Source organism: Podarcis cretensis, assembly GCF_951804945.1.
Source record: "Podarcis cretensis genome assembly, chromosome: 5".
NCBI lineage: Eukaryota > Metazoa > Chordata > Lepidosauria > Squamata > Lacertidae > Podarcis > Podarcis cretensis.
In genome coordinates this window covers 4,291,526-4,309,036 of record NC_137174.1, presented here as the reverse complement: position 1 = coordinate 4,309,036, position 17,511 = coordinate 4,291,526, and the positions used below count along the sequence as shown (strand labels likewise).

The following is a 17,511-nucleotide window of genomic DNA, read 5'->3' as shown; positions in this document are numbered from 1 at the left end:
TCAAACTGCATACCACGGTCTTTCAGATTTCACTCTCACATATGAGAATAGACACTTTGCAGATGTTATGAAGGTAATGTTCTCTCTAAATGATATCTGGGAAAGTCAAAAATCACTTTAAAAAGTATAGATTCATTTCAAACCATATTCATTGCTGTTGAGTTGTTAAACGATACTTTTGTTCAGCTATTGAAACCTAGATATATGCTGAAAATGAAACGTGTTAAGATGGTTGGGGGAGGGGGCTCAGCATATTTTAAAGGTGTGGTTAGTTGTACTAAATATTGGCAATTTTTTAATATTCAGCATTGAGCAGAATGAAGATACTTTCTACGAAAGAGGAAAGGGGGTGTCATGGTGTTTTTTTTATAATAATAAAAGCAGCAACAAAACAAAACTGTACTAAAGATGAAATATTTGAAATTTGCATTCCTTTTTTCTTTTTCTACCTGAACAAAGCTGGGTCTGGGAATTTTAGCAATATACTGAGAAAAGCCTATGAAAAGCATAAGATGTGGTTATACTTATCTTTACATACAATTTCTATTTCAATCTTACTCTGTTTGCAAGTAAAATCCTTGCTTAAATATGCCATGCCATCCAACATTTCACAGGTACATTCAGGGGCTGGTTGTTTGAAAGAACGATCTGCAACCTGAAGTCACATCCATGTCTTAAAGACATGAGCAAATTGAGCTCGTATTTTGCACCATTTGTATATGGTGTCTGTTTGATAATGTGTGGTTTGCTATGCCTAATAAAGGATACTGGACATGAGCAAATTGACAGATTAGAGAACTGGGCCAAAACAAACAAGATGAATTTTAATAGGGAGAAATGTAAAGTATTGCACTTGGGCAAAAAAAAATGAGAGGCACAAATACAAGATGGGTGACACCTGGCTTGAGAGCAGTACATGTGAAAAGGATCTAGGAGTCTTGGTTGACCGCAAACTTGACATGAGCCAACAGTGTGACGCGGCAGCTAAAAAAGCCAATGCAATTCTGGGCCGCATCAATAGGAGTATAGCATCTAGATCAAGGGAAGTAATAGTGCCACTGTATTCTGCTCTGGTCAGACCTCACCTGGAGTACTGTGTCCAGTTCTGGGCACCACAGTTCAAGAAGGACACTGACAAACTGGAACGTGTCCCGAGGAGGGCAACCAAAATGGTCAAAGGCCTGGAAACGATGCCTTATGAGGAACGGCTAAGGGAGCTGGGCATGTTTAGCCTGGAGAAGAGGAGGTTAAGGAGTGATATGATAGCCATGTTCAAATATATAAAAGAATGTCACATAGCGGAGGGAGAAAGGTTGTTTTCTGCTGCTCCAGAGAAGCGGACACGGAGCAATGGTTCCAAACTACAAGAAAGAAGATTCCACCTAAACATTAGGAAGAACTTCCTGACAGTAAGAGCTGTTCACAGTGGAATTTGCTGCCAAGGAGTGTGGTGGAGTCTCCTTCTTTGGAGGTCTTTAAGCAGAGGCTTGACAACCATATGTCAGGAGTGCTCTGATGGTGTTTCCTGCTTGGCAGGGGGTTGGACCCGATGGCCCATGTGGTCTCTTCCAACTCTATGATTCTATGATTCTATGATTCTAAGTGTCAGAAGGAAGATACGTTCCTGTTACATAAAGAAAAACCTTTCTGGAAGAAGAGTTAAAAACCCTTGTCTTCACACATTAGGGAAGGCGGGGGGGGGGGAGATTTCTTGTGCATGCAGATGCCTACAACTTCTGTGGCTTAAAGTCACCCATGATTATTCCACAGGAGCCCCTATGGATCCCTGGCTAGTTCACAGATTCCATACATCAACTATTATTCCGTTAACATTTGACACCTTGATTATAATATTTTAGATGCCTACTAAAAACTTTATAACAGCAAACCTATCCAAACACATAATTCAATTATGTGCACTTGCTTTTAAATTATGCTGATTTTATCTATATATTAGGATTAGGGATAGGAAGTGTTTTTTTGAAGTTCATAAAGTTCCATAAATGAATGAATGAATGTTAGCAATTAAATAGAACTAGACTCAGGGCATCCAGGGGCCATTCATTGGCAAAGCAGAGTCTGGTGCTTTGAGGCACAAATGGAGAAATCCATTTGTGCCAGGCCTGTCCAATGCTTTTCTATGGGGTAGAGAATGCTCTGTGAGTCCAGTGAAGCTCTTCCTCACTGAAACAGCAAATAACAGATCACTTCTTGCTACATGCCGGGACTTTGTCAAGTCAATGTTAACCAATAATGCTGTCGATCCAATGCAAAAAGCATCCAGTGGGTTTCCTCAAGTCATGTAAAGAGAAGACACATGGAACCCTCTCTCCCTACACCAAGACAGCCCCATTTTTTCTGTAGATCTAGGAACACCCTGCGCTTCTAGTGTGATTGCCCACTATGCACACGCAGCATTCACACAAGAGGACTGCTCTTACAAGGCGAGTGATCGGCAGCAAGCATACTTTAATCTGAAGGGCTTTCAACCCCATGCAAAGGACTGAGGTTGATGTTTTTCTATTGTTAAGTACGTGAAAAAGAAAAAGAAATGATGTTTCTGAGCAATAAATACATCTATGCCTCATTATCCCTTATATTCTACGTCTAGGCCACTTTGTACAAAATCTTTAATTAAAAGTTTTTTCCCTTGGAATTGTCCCCATCAACACTGAAATAAAGATTCCCCCCCAAATGTGTGCATGCATACACACACACACACACACACACACCATGGAAGGGCACAGCTGTGCACACATGAAGTGCTATTCAGCACCAAATGAATTGGAACAAAATAAGTACTGAGACTGTTATGCTCTTAGTTTTGGCTCCATATTCTCAGTAGCACAGTCTAACTTGTCACTTTATATTGATTCCATCTGTTTACACTCTGCAGAGGATTGGCTTCCGACAGCGAACGTTTCCTATTTACCAGCTGGTAAAGATAGGCCAAACCAGATAGGAAAGAATTAAATTATTTTCAAATCCTCATAAACATAAAATGAAAAGAAAAAAAATAATTAACGGGGGAGTGAGATGGGGGTGGAGACTGAGTGATGGTGATGCGAAAGCCAAGCCCTGTCTACTTTATGTTGTTCTGGAAATTCAAAAGGGCCTTGTGTTGATTGTAAGATATTTACTTCTTCACATGCTGCTGTTTATTACATCTGTGAATGCCCTGCTATAAAGGTAAAGAACCCCTGACAGTTAAGTCCACTCGCAGATGACTCTGAGGTTGTGGTGCTCATCTTGCTCTACAGGCCGAGGGAGCCGGCGTTTGTCCACAGACAGTTTTTCCGGGTCATGTGGCCAGCATTCTGGTGCAATGGAACACTGAAACCAGAGCAGCGCATGGAAACACCGTTTACCTTCCCCAGCGGAGCAGTACCTATTTATCTACTTGCACTTTTAGGCGTGCTCTCGAACTGCTAGGTTGGCAGGAGCTGGGACCGAGCAACGGGAGCTCACCCCATCGCAGGGATTCGAACCGCCAACCTTCCGATCAGCAAGTCCAAGAGGCTCAGTGGTTTAGACCACAGTGCCACCCGTGTCCCGAGTGCCCTGCTAGTGTAATGCTAATGAGATCCCTGGTGCTAATCATGTTAAAGGCTAACAATAAGACAGGTGAATAGAACCCACTAACTGCATCTGACCACACTGGTGAGGACTCATCCTCGAGTCTACCTAGTGGCAGTGAAGGCACGGCAAAGAAGGCATACTTTGCTGCTTCCATTACATCTTCACTGGGTCATCCAGCAGAGGTTTTTCTGGATAGTGCAGAGCCTTTTACTGTCTGGCTCGAAGGAGGTGACAGAAATGATGGTAGCTCACTGTGACTTGTTTGCAAAGCATTTTGAGCGTGAAATTGCTTGCATCCACCGGAATCCTGACTCTGCTGTTACAGCAGATGAATCTCAGGCACTGTCTAGTCCGGTTGTGTTGGGTGAGTTTCAGTTAATAAGGCCGGAGGATGTGGAGCAGTGCTTGGACTGGACAGAGTGACCACTTGTGCTCTGGACCCTTGCCCCTCTTGGCTGATAAAAAGTAGCAGGCAGGGGACAGCTGGCTGGGCCAGGGAGGGGATTCATGTCTCCTTGCAAGAGGGGGTGGTTCCTGCCTGCTTGAAGGAGACAGTGGTAAAACCTCTCAAGGACCACCTCTCCACATATGAACTGATCCAGACCCTGCAATCATCATCTGAGGCCCTTCTTCATGCACGTCCTTTGTGAGGTCTCCAGAGGATGGCAACATGAGAACGAGCCTTTTCTGCAGTTTGCTCCCCATTTGGGGAGTGCTCTCCCCAGGGAAGCTTGCCTGGCGCCATCATCACATATCTTTAGGCGCCAGGCAAAAACATTCTTCTTCTCCCAGGCCTGTGGCTAATTAAACAATATATTATGTTTTTATGCTGTGATCCTTAGAAGGGCAGCATAGAAGTCTAATAAATAAATATTACTAAATGTATTAGGTTTAACGTGTGTCTGGCATTGCAAAAAGAGAGGATGGGATATCAAATGCCTTGCTGGTAGACAAGACCTTGTTGGGTGAGAACTGGGTAGAAGTTCTGTGAGCCTGCAAACCATGAAGGAAATTCCTAAAAAAATAAGGGACACAATCTAGATGAAGTTAAATCGTAGTTGATATTTTACTGCTGGTGGCTGCACTCTCTGCATGGTGGGTGAGCAGGAGAGAATCACATGGATGAAAAAGAACAGAACTTTCAACCACTCTGTCTTTATGGAACTTTTTCCACCTTATGGAACTTTTTCACCATCCCACCCACAGGGCCAGTCCCTCTTTTCTGTACTTGCTGTAGGAAAAAAAAACAACCATTCCTGTTTGGAGAGGTATTTGCAATGCCTTAATAGAAAGCGTAAGTTGGCACCTACATACAGAGGACATCTTTAGGGTTGAGGGTACGGCATTGTAAAGGAATAGAGGCCCAATTCAGATGAACTGTGAAAAGTTTCATGGTACAGTAACCAGTCTGTTCATGCCTGTCCCCTCAAGAGGTTTCCAGGGCTGCACTGGCCCCCAAGGCCTGGGGTTCACTAGCACACGAGGGATCTGTCCCAAGCTGCTTATAAAGGAAACTCTAATATATGGACTGCTGTTCTAGTCTTGAAGCTGGGATTTGAAAGGGGTTTAAGAGCATCCATTCATTCAGTCCCCCAGCTGGAGAATTCCTGGAGACAAGTTTAGCACAGAAGATGCAACTTCTGCATCCCTTCATTGTGCTGTTCTACCTGCAGTCTAAAAGAGTGACATACATATCTATCTGATGGGCTGGTGAGCATCTGTACACCGACAAGGCAAATACTCCCCCCGCCAAAGATATTCAAGGTGACATTTGCAACTGCAGGATCGTCCAAATCTGTGCATCATCTCCTTGACTTTGTGGATTAATCCTTTTTTCCAATTTAAGGATGCTAAAACTGCAAAAGATCCTGTATTAAACTACAGATAGATAGATAGATAGATAGATAGATAGATAGATAGATAGATAGATAGACAGACAGATAGATAGATAGATAGATAGATAGATAGATATAAGCATAATCTTAGATCGTCCTTAATCAGATAAATAAAAAAACACAAGCTCTTATACGTTAAATTTTCTGGAAACTTAATTGGGGCCATGGGGGATATTTTCTGTTCATAAATGTTGCAACAGAAAGATAGCTTGGCTGTTTCATTTGTCATGGGGAAATGGAAATGTTACTCTCCTGTTAGCTGCATGAATATATATATATATGAAGAAGAAGAAGAAGAAGAAAAGCAATGGCAGCCATAAGAACTATATTTGAGCGATGACTGATAGGGTTTACTGTAGTGAGGAATGAATGACAGTTTTGGATGCAATCTGTCCCGACAGCTCTGTGATATGCTAATGTCTCACACAGTCTAGGATGACAGATACAGACACCCTTCATGAGAGAAAGATGCTGGCACCTGGATCCAATATAGATACATGTGGGTGAGATGGCTCACACAGCGCTTGTGCCAGAGAGGCTGCGTCTTGGCAAAGAAGGCTGCTCCATCTTGCTATGCCGCAGCTGTACTTGCAAATCCTCTGCAAAAACCTCCTGCCTAATTATTAAGCCTGGAGAGTTATGCCAGCGTGATTTGTCTTTGGCGGCCAAAGTGTTGGGGTACACAAATGTGGGTGCTAGGGGCAGCCATAAATCTTTTCCTGGAGACTGCTTGTTCCTGGATGTCCAACACAACACTGAGAAGACCTCTTTCCCTACGTGCTCAATGCATTTCATGGGGGGCAAAGAGTGGAAACAGACACAGACTGCCTTCCTGGCCCCATGTTCTCTGGCATTTACTCCAGACCCTGGAAGGAACAAAGGTCCAAGTGTCTTCCAAGCTGGCACAAGGATGCAAAGGGGCAGAGTTGGCTCCTCACTTTGCATCAGGCACTGGGGAAAATCAGAAGCAACGAGACAGTCTCCCTGTTTCCAAAACTCAGCACAAAACGAGAGGTGGGTGACTCTCCTTTTCTCCTGAGTTTTCTGTACACATGAGAGATCTTGAGAGCTCAGCGGTGACCACAGGTAATGGCTGGCTATCAAGGGCAGGGGAAATGACAGAGTGCTACTTGCTGTGCAATACCTTCTCCCGTAAGAGGCATTCTAGCTGACTCAACGTCCTCGACCGCGAATCTTCAGCACTACTCCACCTAAAAAAGTAAAGGTAAATGAAATTACCATGAACAATGTTGCAGATCAGCAATGCCCACCATACTCCCCCAAAGACCAAGATATTCAGGGCCTTTCTGCACCCCCCAAAAGGCTCCATTTTATGCACTGTTTGTGCACTGCAGCCCCCCACTAGTGGCTGTTAACTGATCTCACACCCGGCAGTAACACGACCACACTGCCATCTTGTTTGTTTCTTGGGTCCAGTGTCATGTTGCACGTTTGGAAAAAGCTGCCCACAGACACCCTTGTCACCAACCCATAATCTCAAGGACTCTCTCCCTTTTATAACTATTCCTGGCAGAAATAAGGAAGACATGTGTGCTCTGCTGTCTTCTATATCTCTCCCACCCCAAGTATTTCAGAGCATCCTTAGATTGTTGCAAAACGGAGAGCAGCATTGGCTTCTGCTCTTTCTGCCTCTCAGCCTTTACAGGGCTCTCCCATTCCCTCACCGCCTTTTCCCTCCCTGCTACCAAACCGCTAAGTGGGGGAGAGAATATGCATTAAGGGGGGGGGGGTGTAGTGACGGTAGAGAAACATGCTCTGGTACACGTCACCCTTTCCTTTAAAATGGACACCTGCAATCTTAACACCACCTCCCGCCACAATGCATGAGGGGCAGAAAGTCTATGATGCCACAAGGAGGACTTCTCTTCACACTACAACAAAAACTCCTGGATAATGTGATGAATGTTTCTGCTGCTCTAAGGAGACTAGTTGGCTTGGCAACTATTATCAGTTGAACATGCCCAAGCATCAGGGCTTGACCTGAAGGAATTGGGGACAACGTTTGCAAAGGAAAAGGAAGGCAAAGTGAGATTTTGATGTGCCTGAAATTGAAACTTTCAAGAGCCTGAAATTTTAGCATCAGAATTCACAAGATTATCCAAAAGGAGCTGTGTGCTAAAACATTTTCTTTTGTATTTGAGAAAGGTAATCAAGGTTTGTTGTATTACATAGGCTTGCCATTTAAAACAAATGCAGTAGTTCCAAGGTTTTTTGCCTTTCATTTTTCCTACAACACATCTCTTTTTGAAAACTTAAGTTAGAAATTGGGGGTCCAAGTAGTTAGCCTTGCCCAGGGCTCAAAATAGCCTGACACCAGCACTGCCGCCAGTGTTGACATGTTGGGGCAATGAGCAAGCAGCGAAGGATCGTTGAAGGATCAGCCACAGAAAGAAAATGAGGCAGAGAGGGGAGAAGGCCACATGATGTGGTCCACGGAGATGTGGCGTGAAAGCCAAGAAACCCGATATAACCCCAAAACTATAGCATGCCAGAGGCATACTGCGTGGCACCATACAATGCATTTCTTCTAGAAATCCTTTTTGCATTACCACCAATTAGAAGAAAAGTGGGTTTTGGCTCAGGGACATCTAAAATGCAGTCATATCAGAGGGAACGTCATGTGGTCCCACTCCCCAAACGCAGCAACATCCGAAGTTTGGAGTGAGATTTTGGGTGCTTATAAGAGGAAGATGAAGGAGGAAGTGGCAGCCGTAGTGATCAATGGAGCTGATGAAGAGCAGAATTGAAGCTCTGACCAGCATTCAATTAGCTGAGAGCCAATCTAGACAAGCACCAGGAAATTCACTTGCAGCCTTCTTTCTATGCCTTCCCCACAACTGATGCTTGTGGCAAAGGGGGACAGAGATGTGGTATCCCATCACCCAAAAGCCAAGAGAACAAGGGATGGGATTTTTAACCTTTTCCACCCATCACATTTTCCTGATCAACTAACACAGTGGTACCTCTGGTTATGTACTTAATTCGTTCTGGAGGTCCGTTCTTAACCTGAAACTGTTCTTAACCTGAGGTACCACTTTAGCTAATGGGGCCTCCCACTGCTGCCATGCCGCCAGAGCACGATTTCTGTTCCCATCCTGAAGCAAAGTTCTTAACCCGAGGTACTATTTCTGGGTTAGCAGAGTCTGTAACCTGAAGTATCTGTAACCTGAGGTAGCACTGTAAGCTAAATTCCTGATTTCCTAATAACCGCTTCTTTAAGTGGGCCCAGGAAGACTCTCTCACAGAGGGAAGTATTCACCAACCCACAAAACCTATTGCCCAGCCCTGCCTGGCTCACATTTATAAGCCAGGATAGGCAAGGATCAAGGAGACTGGTGGTCTCTTTCACTCGTCCAGGCATCCTGTTCACATCCTTGGAGGTAACAGGTTGAAAATTATTGCAGACAACCTGAATGGATGAAGTTCTGTCACTCTTCCATCTCATGGTGGAGTCTTCCTCCCTTTGAATCTGAGTGATTTTATCTGAGTGCTTTTATTTATATGGTGCTATCTAAGCACATAATGCTCTGCAGCCCAAGATAATTTGGTTTTCAAAAAGGCCAAGTCAGAAAGTAGTCCTAAACTCACTTTCTAAAATCTTGTCTCGGAAAAAAAACAGCAGCTGTATCACCCTCCAGTGGTAGATCAGGGTATAACTAGGGCTATTCCTTTGAATCTGAAAGGCTTATGTCATAATAAAAAGGCTAGTATTTTACAGTGATACAGAAATCTTTGTTGTTCTTGGTACCACAAACTAACAAGTACGCATGGAATATGGGGGGGCAGAGACTGGAATTTACATCACACAATTTAAATATTTGGTAATATTTTTTTAAAAATGCAAAAATATAGATTATTTTAGAAAGCTAACATGCCTAACCTTCTGGAAACTTAAAATACCGGTAATAAACAGATCACAAAAGTTACCAGGTGTCTGTGTCCGTATGACTGCTTCTGCGTACAAAGCACTGCAGCGTTGTCCTTACAGACTGATCTAGATCTCTACTCAAATGAGTTTTTGAGGAATGTCAAGGCACCTAGGAGTGTGATTTCCTGGGCCAGTCTCCCTGAATTTCTCTGTATTACAGAGAGCTGGGTGCTAGTGCACAACCCTGAATCTATTGGGCTGCTACTGTAAGTTCAGGTCCTCACATACTGCCATCATTCAGTTTCCAGAGCACTTAAAAATGTATGTGCGCTTGTCAAGCCAAACAGTGGGCCAAACTCCTGCATCAGCTCTGTGGCTTAAGAAATGTAAGGTGTGCTCGCCACATCCAGGCTGCTAAGACCTTCCTCTGGCCTCAAGTGGCTTTACATTGCAGCTTTGTGACAACTTTGTGGCTAGTATTTTTTAAAAGTCCTTTGTGAGTCGGTTCCACCTTGCCCAGCCCAGATGTGCTATGCGCAAAGCAATCATGATTATTCTTTCATCAGGCAGACGGATAAAGAGGTGCAATGTTTTGCTTAGGAGTAGCATCAGCGAGCTCTGAAGCCATCTGGGATCAAGTCTAGGAAAAGGGAATGAATAGATTTCCCCACCCCCTGCTCTTCCATGTCTTGGAAGTTATAAGGGAGAACACGCTATAACACAGATACAACTGCAGTGCTCAAAAGGGACCAATCCCATAAAACTTAAGAGATGCCTCTTGTTTTAGATAATCTCTCCTCTGCAGCACTCTCCTTAAGGCCAGTCGTTTGTCCTGAAGCACAGCGGGCTATGCTGACAAAATAACTGCGGTACAGGCGGAAGTGGCCAGCTGCGTCCCATAACCAAGACCATTTTGCAGGAAAGATGGGATGGCCATGGTGCATGGCCATGGCACACTGTCCCTGGGGTGGCTATAATTCAAGTGCAATCACTATTGGCTATTTGTGTTGGCCAGTAGCTTGCAAGCAGCAGAATTAGGTGTTAGAGGACTGTACCACTTCAAAGCGTAAGTGGAAGGTGCCATGTTTAAATTCTCAACCCCCAAATGTGCAGGCCTATGCATTTTTAAAAAAATAAAATCCCCCTTAACTATTTTAATCCAAAAGAGCACAACAGGGAGCAGGGTGGAGTTAGTTTCTACTCACAAGGAAGGATTTTGTTGGTATAACATGGAATATTTATTTAGAGCATTTGCACCCCTTTATTCTTCCAAAAAGGCTCCCAGGCCAGCTTATATAGTATCAGTTAAAACCTAGAAGTCCTTGACCACCAAGAAGGCACAGCACAAAAAGAGGACAGAGAAGGAAGAGGAAAAAAGCAAGCTCAGGCACCCAATGACTAGCTGCAGTGAAGGCAGTTCAGGGCCAGGACGCATGTGATGGAACTGCCCTCTCAGCAGAGCTGGTGGAATAAGCCCCACACACGCTGTCGACCACAGAGACAGCCTGCTGCCGCATCACAGTTGAGCGGCAGGAAACTCCATGGAGTTTTCATAGTTGATGGAATAAGGAAAACTTTTACAGTGGTACCTCGGGTTACATATGCTTCAGGTTACATACGCTTCAGGTTACAGACTCCGCTAACCCAGAAATAGTACCTCGGGTTAAGAACTTTGCTTCAGGATGAGAACAGAAATCGTGCTCCGGCGGTGCAGCGGCAGCGGGAGGTCCCATTAGCTAAAGTGGTGCTTCAGGTTAAGAACAGTTTAAGGTTAAGTACAGACCTCCAGAAGGAATTAAGTACTTAACCCGAGGTACCACTGTATTAGTATCTTAAAAATCTGATTCCCCACCTGCAGTCTAATAGTACAGTCTATTCCACCAGTGGATAACTTGACAATCTTCTGCTGCTGCATGTGTAAACCACGTCACAGATGGCTTTAAAGCTGGGTAAGTCAAACCTATCAAAAGGTAGGTCTAATGCTGGCTATTAGCTAGGGCAGCTTAAAGGAAGCATCAGTGCTCAGAGGCAGCAGGCCTCTTCAATATCATCTGCTAGGAGCAAACAAGGAAGGAGCCTCGTTCTTGTGCAGGGCCGTCTTTACCCGGGGGTGCAAGGGGTGTGGGGCACCCGGGCACTGAATTCTGGGGGGGCGCCAGGCGCCCGCTGCTGAAGTCGCCTAAGCTCTTAACTATCTACCTGTTACGAAATAATAAATAATTTTGATCAAGCTAGAAGAACAAAATACATATATACCTAGGTATTACCAAAATGTATACAGTGGTGCCCCGCAAGACGAACGCCTCGCAAGACGGAAAACTCGCTAGACGAAAGGGTTTTCCGTTTTGGAGGTGCTTCGCAAAACAAATTTCCTATGGGCTTGCTTCGCAAGATGAAAATGTCTTGCGAGTTCCTGCGGTTTTTTTTTCCTTTTCCCCCCCTTTTTCTAAGCCGCTAAGCCGCTTATCCGCTAAGCCGCTAAAAGCCGCTAAACGCGCTAAGCCGTCAATGGGCTTGTTTCGCAAGACGAAAAAACCACTAGACGAAGAGACTCGCGGAACGGATTCTTTTCGTCTTGCGAGGCACCACTGTACCTACTTTCGACTTTATGTGCTCATTTAGCAAAGTCGCGCCACGCCAGCGGCAGCGCTTGTCATTCACAACAGTGGCACTTGATTCAACGATGGCGCCTGTCATTCTCAGTGGTGCCGTGCATGCAAAATTAACTCTTACATCAAAATATTATGTTACGTACAGTGGAACCTCGGGTTACGTACTGTCCGCCTTATGAACGCTTCAGGTAACAAGCTCCGCTAACCCGGAAGTAGATGCTCCTGGTTGCAAACTTTGCCCTGCGCAGACCCCATTAGCAAAAGCGCGCCTCATGTTAAGAACAGTTTTGGGTTAAGAACAGACCTCTGGAATGAATTAAGTTCATAACTGGAGGTACCACTGTATTGTATTGAGCTGTGCTGCTATGCAGCAGCAGGGTCAAAGGCATCTTTGACACGACTGATGTTTCTCCTAAGCAGGTGCCTCAACAATACTTATAAGTTTAAGCGTGATACAGTGGTGCCCCGCAAGACGAATGCCTCGCAAGACGGAAAACCCGCTAGACGAAAGGGTTTTCCGTTTTGGAGGCGCTTCGCTAAATGAATTTCCCTATGGGGTTGCTTTGCAAGACGAAAAAATCTTGCGAGTTCCCGCGGTTTTTCCCCGCTCCCCCCCCCTTTCCTAAGCCGCTAAGCCGCTTATCAGCTGTTCCGCTGATAAGCCGCCTCTCAGCTGATAGCTAAAAGCCGCTAGACCGTTAATAGCGCTAATCCGCTAAGCTGTCAATGGGCTTGCTTCGCAAAACGAAAAACCCGCTAGACGAAGAGAATCGCGGAACGGATTCTTTTCGTCTTGCGAGGCACCACTGTACTTAAAATTTCTTTTTCCTCCCTTCTTTCATAAACAAGAGATAAAGGCACACATAAGCGTGGTGTCTGACATAAGCATAATGAAAGTTAATTTGGGGGCTAAACTACATTTCGGGGCGCTTGGCAGATCTTTGCACCACGGCAGCACATATGCTAAAGACTGTGCTGTTCTTGTGGCCTGCTTGAGAGACAGTATCTGGCTAACCAGAATTCTGGACTAGGTGGACTGTTGGGTCCTATGCAGCACGGCTGTTTTTATGTATGCCTCTGAAGAGAGCAATGATGCACAGTATTCTCAGTCCGGGAATATCCCAGACATTGCCGGTTAAGTTGAACCATAAGATATTGAGAGGGAGAAGGGAGTTGGCACTGGTCTGCCTTTTTCGCTGACAACACCATGTTCTTGGTGATGTGTAGGCCTGCCTGAAATTTGGCATTACTACTTCTACCAATCTCAGAACTTCACAGTTCAAATCAACAAAAGTTCTTACGTCCTTTGGAGGTGGTTAATCGGTCTGGCAAACTTCGACAAGAACTCAAGATAAGGTACAGCAACTTTGGTACAGCCCGGAATCTGTTTCAATACAAAGAAACTTAATGTGAATGGTATTCTGTGGTGGTTGTTTTTCATCATATTGTTCCATTAAGGTAACATTTAATTAAATAGTTAATCTTCTTTGTTCAGATCTGTTTGCATTCTTTCATTTCCCAACAAATGCGTTATAAGCTTTCAAACAGCCCACAGCTCTCTCATAAAAATATTTGTTATTCTAATTGCTCACCGGTAATATTATTTATTATAATTTATATTTCACCTTTCTGTAAAACCACATACTCGAGAAAGCTTTTCAGTGGACTGCTTCTTGCCATGCTTCTTACTGACATATTGCTTCCGTTTAATATTGGGAAGTATCATAACAGCTAGAATGTATTACAAGAAAACTTGTAATTCCATTGGGCCTGTGACTCACAGCAAATTTATACACACAACAGAATCCAAGTGGGAATGCTTTTCCTGGACTACACTATCTGCTGCAGGTAGAGAGTTATATGTCTGGAGTCTCTTCTTCAATAACAACAATTTAAAAACCTCAGTGTGCAGAGAGAAAATACAGCATGCAGAGAGAGAAGTTTGTTATTGGCTTGTGACTCACCTGAGTTCAGATGACATGCCTAGCCAGATCATGGCTTGTTTCCCAACAAAGGAGAAGCTAAGTACCTGCCTGTGTGATTGATACCATAGGGAAAGATTTAAGCCCTCCTTCCCAGCTGAGACTGTGAGAAACTCACACTGGCACAAATAGGTTTATTCCTAATTCTGACGCAAAAGTTCTACATGACAATCACAATTGTTCCTAACTCACATATGGCAATTAATTTTAAAAACCAATGCTGTGATTGCTAATTATGCCTAATGATACAGTTAATGCAACATGCAGTTAGGCCCTTTGATAACTGAGAAAAAGCTTATATACACCCACAAGACTACACACCTTGTCCAGCAAAGCATCAAACTGTTCTTGCGTCAGGGGTAAAATGAAAGTTTCAATCACTCTTCTAAATTCACCCTTTGTGACTTTCAGGGTTTGATCAACGTCAACTGTCTGAAATGCATTTTTGAGTTCATCTTCTTTTGCTAGAGCCTTCTGAAGCAAAATCTGCTCAATATCCACCGAAGACAACGTGGGGTCAGGGAGAGAACTGACAGATGCAGCTAGAAAATATATTATAAAGTTATAGTGCCTGTGGTACATAGTTCCTTCAGCAAACCAGCACAAAGTCATGTCAACTTCTATATTATCAACCTAAGTTTGACTTTTCTGCAGTAAGAACCTTTCAGGACTCCAAACAGGCAGGGGGAGATGGGGGCATGTCCACTGTTCTGTTGTCGGCAGAGGAAAGCAGCAGATGCCTCTAGAAAGTTTTAAGGAGGATATGAAGGCAGTAGCTCTCATTTACTGCTGGTCCCTAGCACCTAGTATCCAAAAGTAGACTGCCTCTAAACAAGGAGGCTGCATTTAGCTAAGAGACCCATCCTCCTTGAGCCATACAGTGCTCCACGTTCCTCCCCCAACTCTTGAGCTTGAAGCACAGCAGATAAGTTTCCAAATGCCCTTTGGAAGTCCCTTTCACCAGGCATCTGGGAAATATCTTTATTTTATTTATTTATATTGTTCAATTTCATTGTTCCGCAAGGGAGAATGACAATAAAGATATCGTAATCGTAACTGGATATTTATATCCTGCCTTTCTATGATAAAAGCAAACTCAAGCCAGTTTGAGGCCTGGAGGTCTTATTTCCTCTTTACTTTTCTCTTGGTGTGAGAAGAGTCCCAATTAACACCCTCTTACCTTGAAACCTCCCTTAACTGGAGGTCAGCAGTAGCCTGACCTATCTCCCAATTTCCTTGAATTATATTGCACTACAGGTTTTACCGTGCCAAATCTCAGTCAAAGCTATTTAGGGATTCTCCAGAGTGATCTTGCTTTGTGTTTCTTCTCTGTAACAATGGGGCTTCAAAAATCCTTTTGGAGAAGGCCTTTCAGAGTTATCTGTTCCCTCCCCATCCACACTGATGCAGCTTTTACAACGCTCTCTCTCAGACCAGGCCAAAAAGCTTAATTATGAAGAAAAGAAACTCAAGTGAAGGGACACTTTGAAATGGATTGGGGGGGGCTGGAAGTGCAACTGACTAGCAGGAAGCGCAGCCGAACTGCACTTCCTGTTCACTCCATCTTGTACAAAATCAATTTTGTGCATCTTTCCCAACAAGCAAACAAATAAGTTTCCAGTATTAAGACCTGCTTGCACATCTCCCTGCCTTAGAGAAATGCATTAAATCGTTTTAAGAAGAGCCAGAAAAATGCAGAGAACACAAAGCACAAACCTACTGCTCTTTCGGTTCCCCTCGATAATTTCCACATCTCTAGCAGCCTGCCTTACAGTGCTTGGCTGCTGTCAAAGCCTGCAACATAAACTTTAGTAAACATGCTTACTTGAAAGTGATTTGAAAGATGTTTGTGTGCTGCTGCTGCCACTGCTGCTGCTGTTGCTGCGTGTTGATGATCTGGTTGAAGGTGTCGACAGGCCTCTTGAATTAAACACAATTCCATGGGATTGAGGATATAAATTACTGTAATCAGCTGCACTAACCACTCTGGACATGATTCCTGCAGAAAGTAAAAGGCGTGACACCAGCTATGAGGGCATGGAATTGAATCAGAACTGATCTCACTCCACAAGCAGCTTGAGCAATTCCAGGGGACTGAAATTTAGGGCTCGTCCACATTTTCACTTGACCCATGCCTAGAAAGCAGATTCTGGAGGACACTATAGATCAGGAAGATTGCACTGCACATCACATCTGCTTCAACCCTTATTTCCAATTAAACATGCTTCATTAATGGACTGTATCTATTTAGGATATGAAAGAAGCCTTTGGAGTAGGGGCCACCAAACATAGTAGGGTATTTCTAAGTCATTATGAATAAGGTGAGGCTGTTAATAAACTACATGCAGAGCCAATGTGGTACTGTAGTTATAATTAATTCTGAACCTGGGCTGTGGAGACCCAAACACAAATCTCCATTTGACCATGAAGGTGGCTGGAGGGCCTACCATGATCTCTCAGACAAGCCTACCTTTCTATGGGTGTCCTGAATAAAAAACAGGAAAACACTCAGGTCTGGTGCTCTATGCTCCTTAGACAGAAAGAGCAAATAAATTGCAGCACAGGTAGAAAACAGATTTGGCTGATAAGGATTTCTTTTACACAGCAGCTGCTCCTATTGGTACAAAAAACCCCACCCTGTTCTCTGAACTTGTTTCATCTGCAGTAAGCCCGCAACTTACGCACATTTAACTTGTGTTCTTTCAACTTTATGCAAATAAAAACAAAACTGAAAAGCGGACAGGAGTCCTAGGAAAAAGGACTTTGGCGATCCCACCAGCCATTGCACTCAGTGTGCTTTGATGATATGCTATATTGGCTTTAAGGGTGGACTTTGGCAATATGGTGCCCTGAGCGAGGACAAAAATTGGTGTCCCCTCCCACAAAATATTTATTTTCACAATGATTCCTTTTGGCACAGTTGCATTTTTATGGATCCTCTCGGTAGATAACAATAAACCTATATTTATATGGGCATTACTATTATTATGCGGGGGGGGGGGCGTGCCCTAAATCCAGCGCTGCCCCGAAACATGACCCCTGTGAAAGTCACAGGCTTGCTGTACTCGTTGAAAACAACACAAATCACAATTTTGTACCTGCAGACTCTTCTCCAACTACGGGAAAGGATTCCCTGCTGCCTGATGACACCGAAGGAAGCCCCCTCCCGGGGATCGGGAGTACCTGGCTTCAATCCGTGCAGCTTTCCCCGGGCCGGCGGAGGCGCCTGCGAGCGGGGGCGGCGGGGCGGCCAGACCCCACGTCCCGACGAGCTTCTGGGAAGTTCCGCCGCCCGAGATTCCGCACGCTGGCCGCGGCCAAGGCGCGTTTCTAAGACGCTGTTGCCCTGGCAACGGAGAGCGGCTCCGGATTGGCAGGGATGCCTGGCGGCTGCCTAGCAACCGCCAGGAGGGCGACAATCGCATCCCCCCGCTGCACCTCCGGCTCCGCGCGTTGGGTTTCCCCTCCGCAAACGAGCGCGCGCTCAGATCGCCCTCCTCGCGCGCTTTTACCTCGGAGTAAGTCCCAAGTAAGACACAACCTTGATGGCAGAA

At 44.5% G+C, this 17,511-nt stretch overlaps 1 protein-coding gene across 3 annotated transcripts in view; it reads right to left on the bottom strand.

Moving 5' to 3' along the window:
- The window catches only part of EFCAB6 (EF-hand calcium binding domain 6), a 104,532-nt gene extending 87,368 nt beyond the window's left edge, over nucleotides 1-17,164 (bottom strand). For all 3 annotated transcript variants that reach the window (XM_079975090.1, XM_079975091.1, XM_079975092.1), the window contains exons 1-5: nucleotides 17,056-17,164; nucleotides 15,783-15,956; nucleotides 14,279-14,499; nucleotides 13,277-13,359; nucleotides 6,619-6,685 (exon numbers count right to left, since the gene is read on the bottom strand). In XM_079975090.1, coding sequence (XP_079831216.1) covers nucleotides 6,619-6,685; nucleotides 13,277-13,359; nucleotides 14,279-14,499; nucleotides 15,783-15,951 — 540 coding nt within the window. In that variant the 5' untranslated portion in view covers nucleotides 15,952-15,956; nucleotides 17,056-17,164. The remainder of the gene's footprint in view (nucleotides 1-6,618; nucleotides 6,686-13,276; nucleotides 13,360-14,278; nucleotides 14,500-15,782; nucleotides 15,957-17,055) is intronic.
- Between the last annotated feature and the right edge of the window lie 347 nt (nucleotides 17,165-17,511).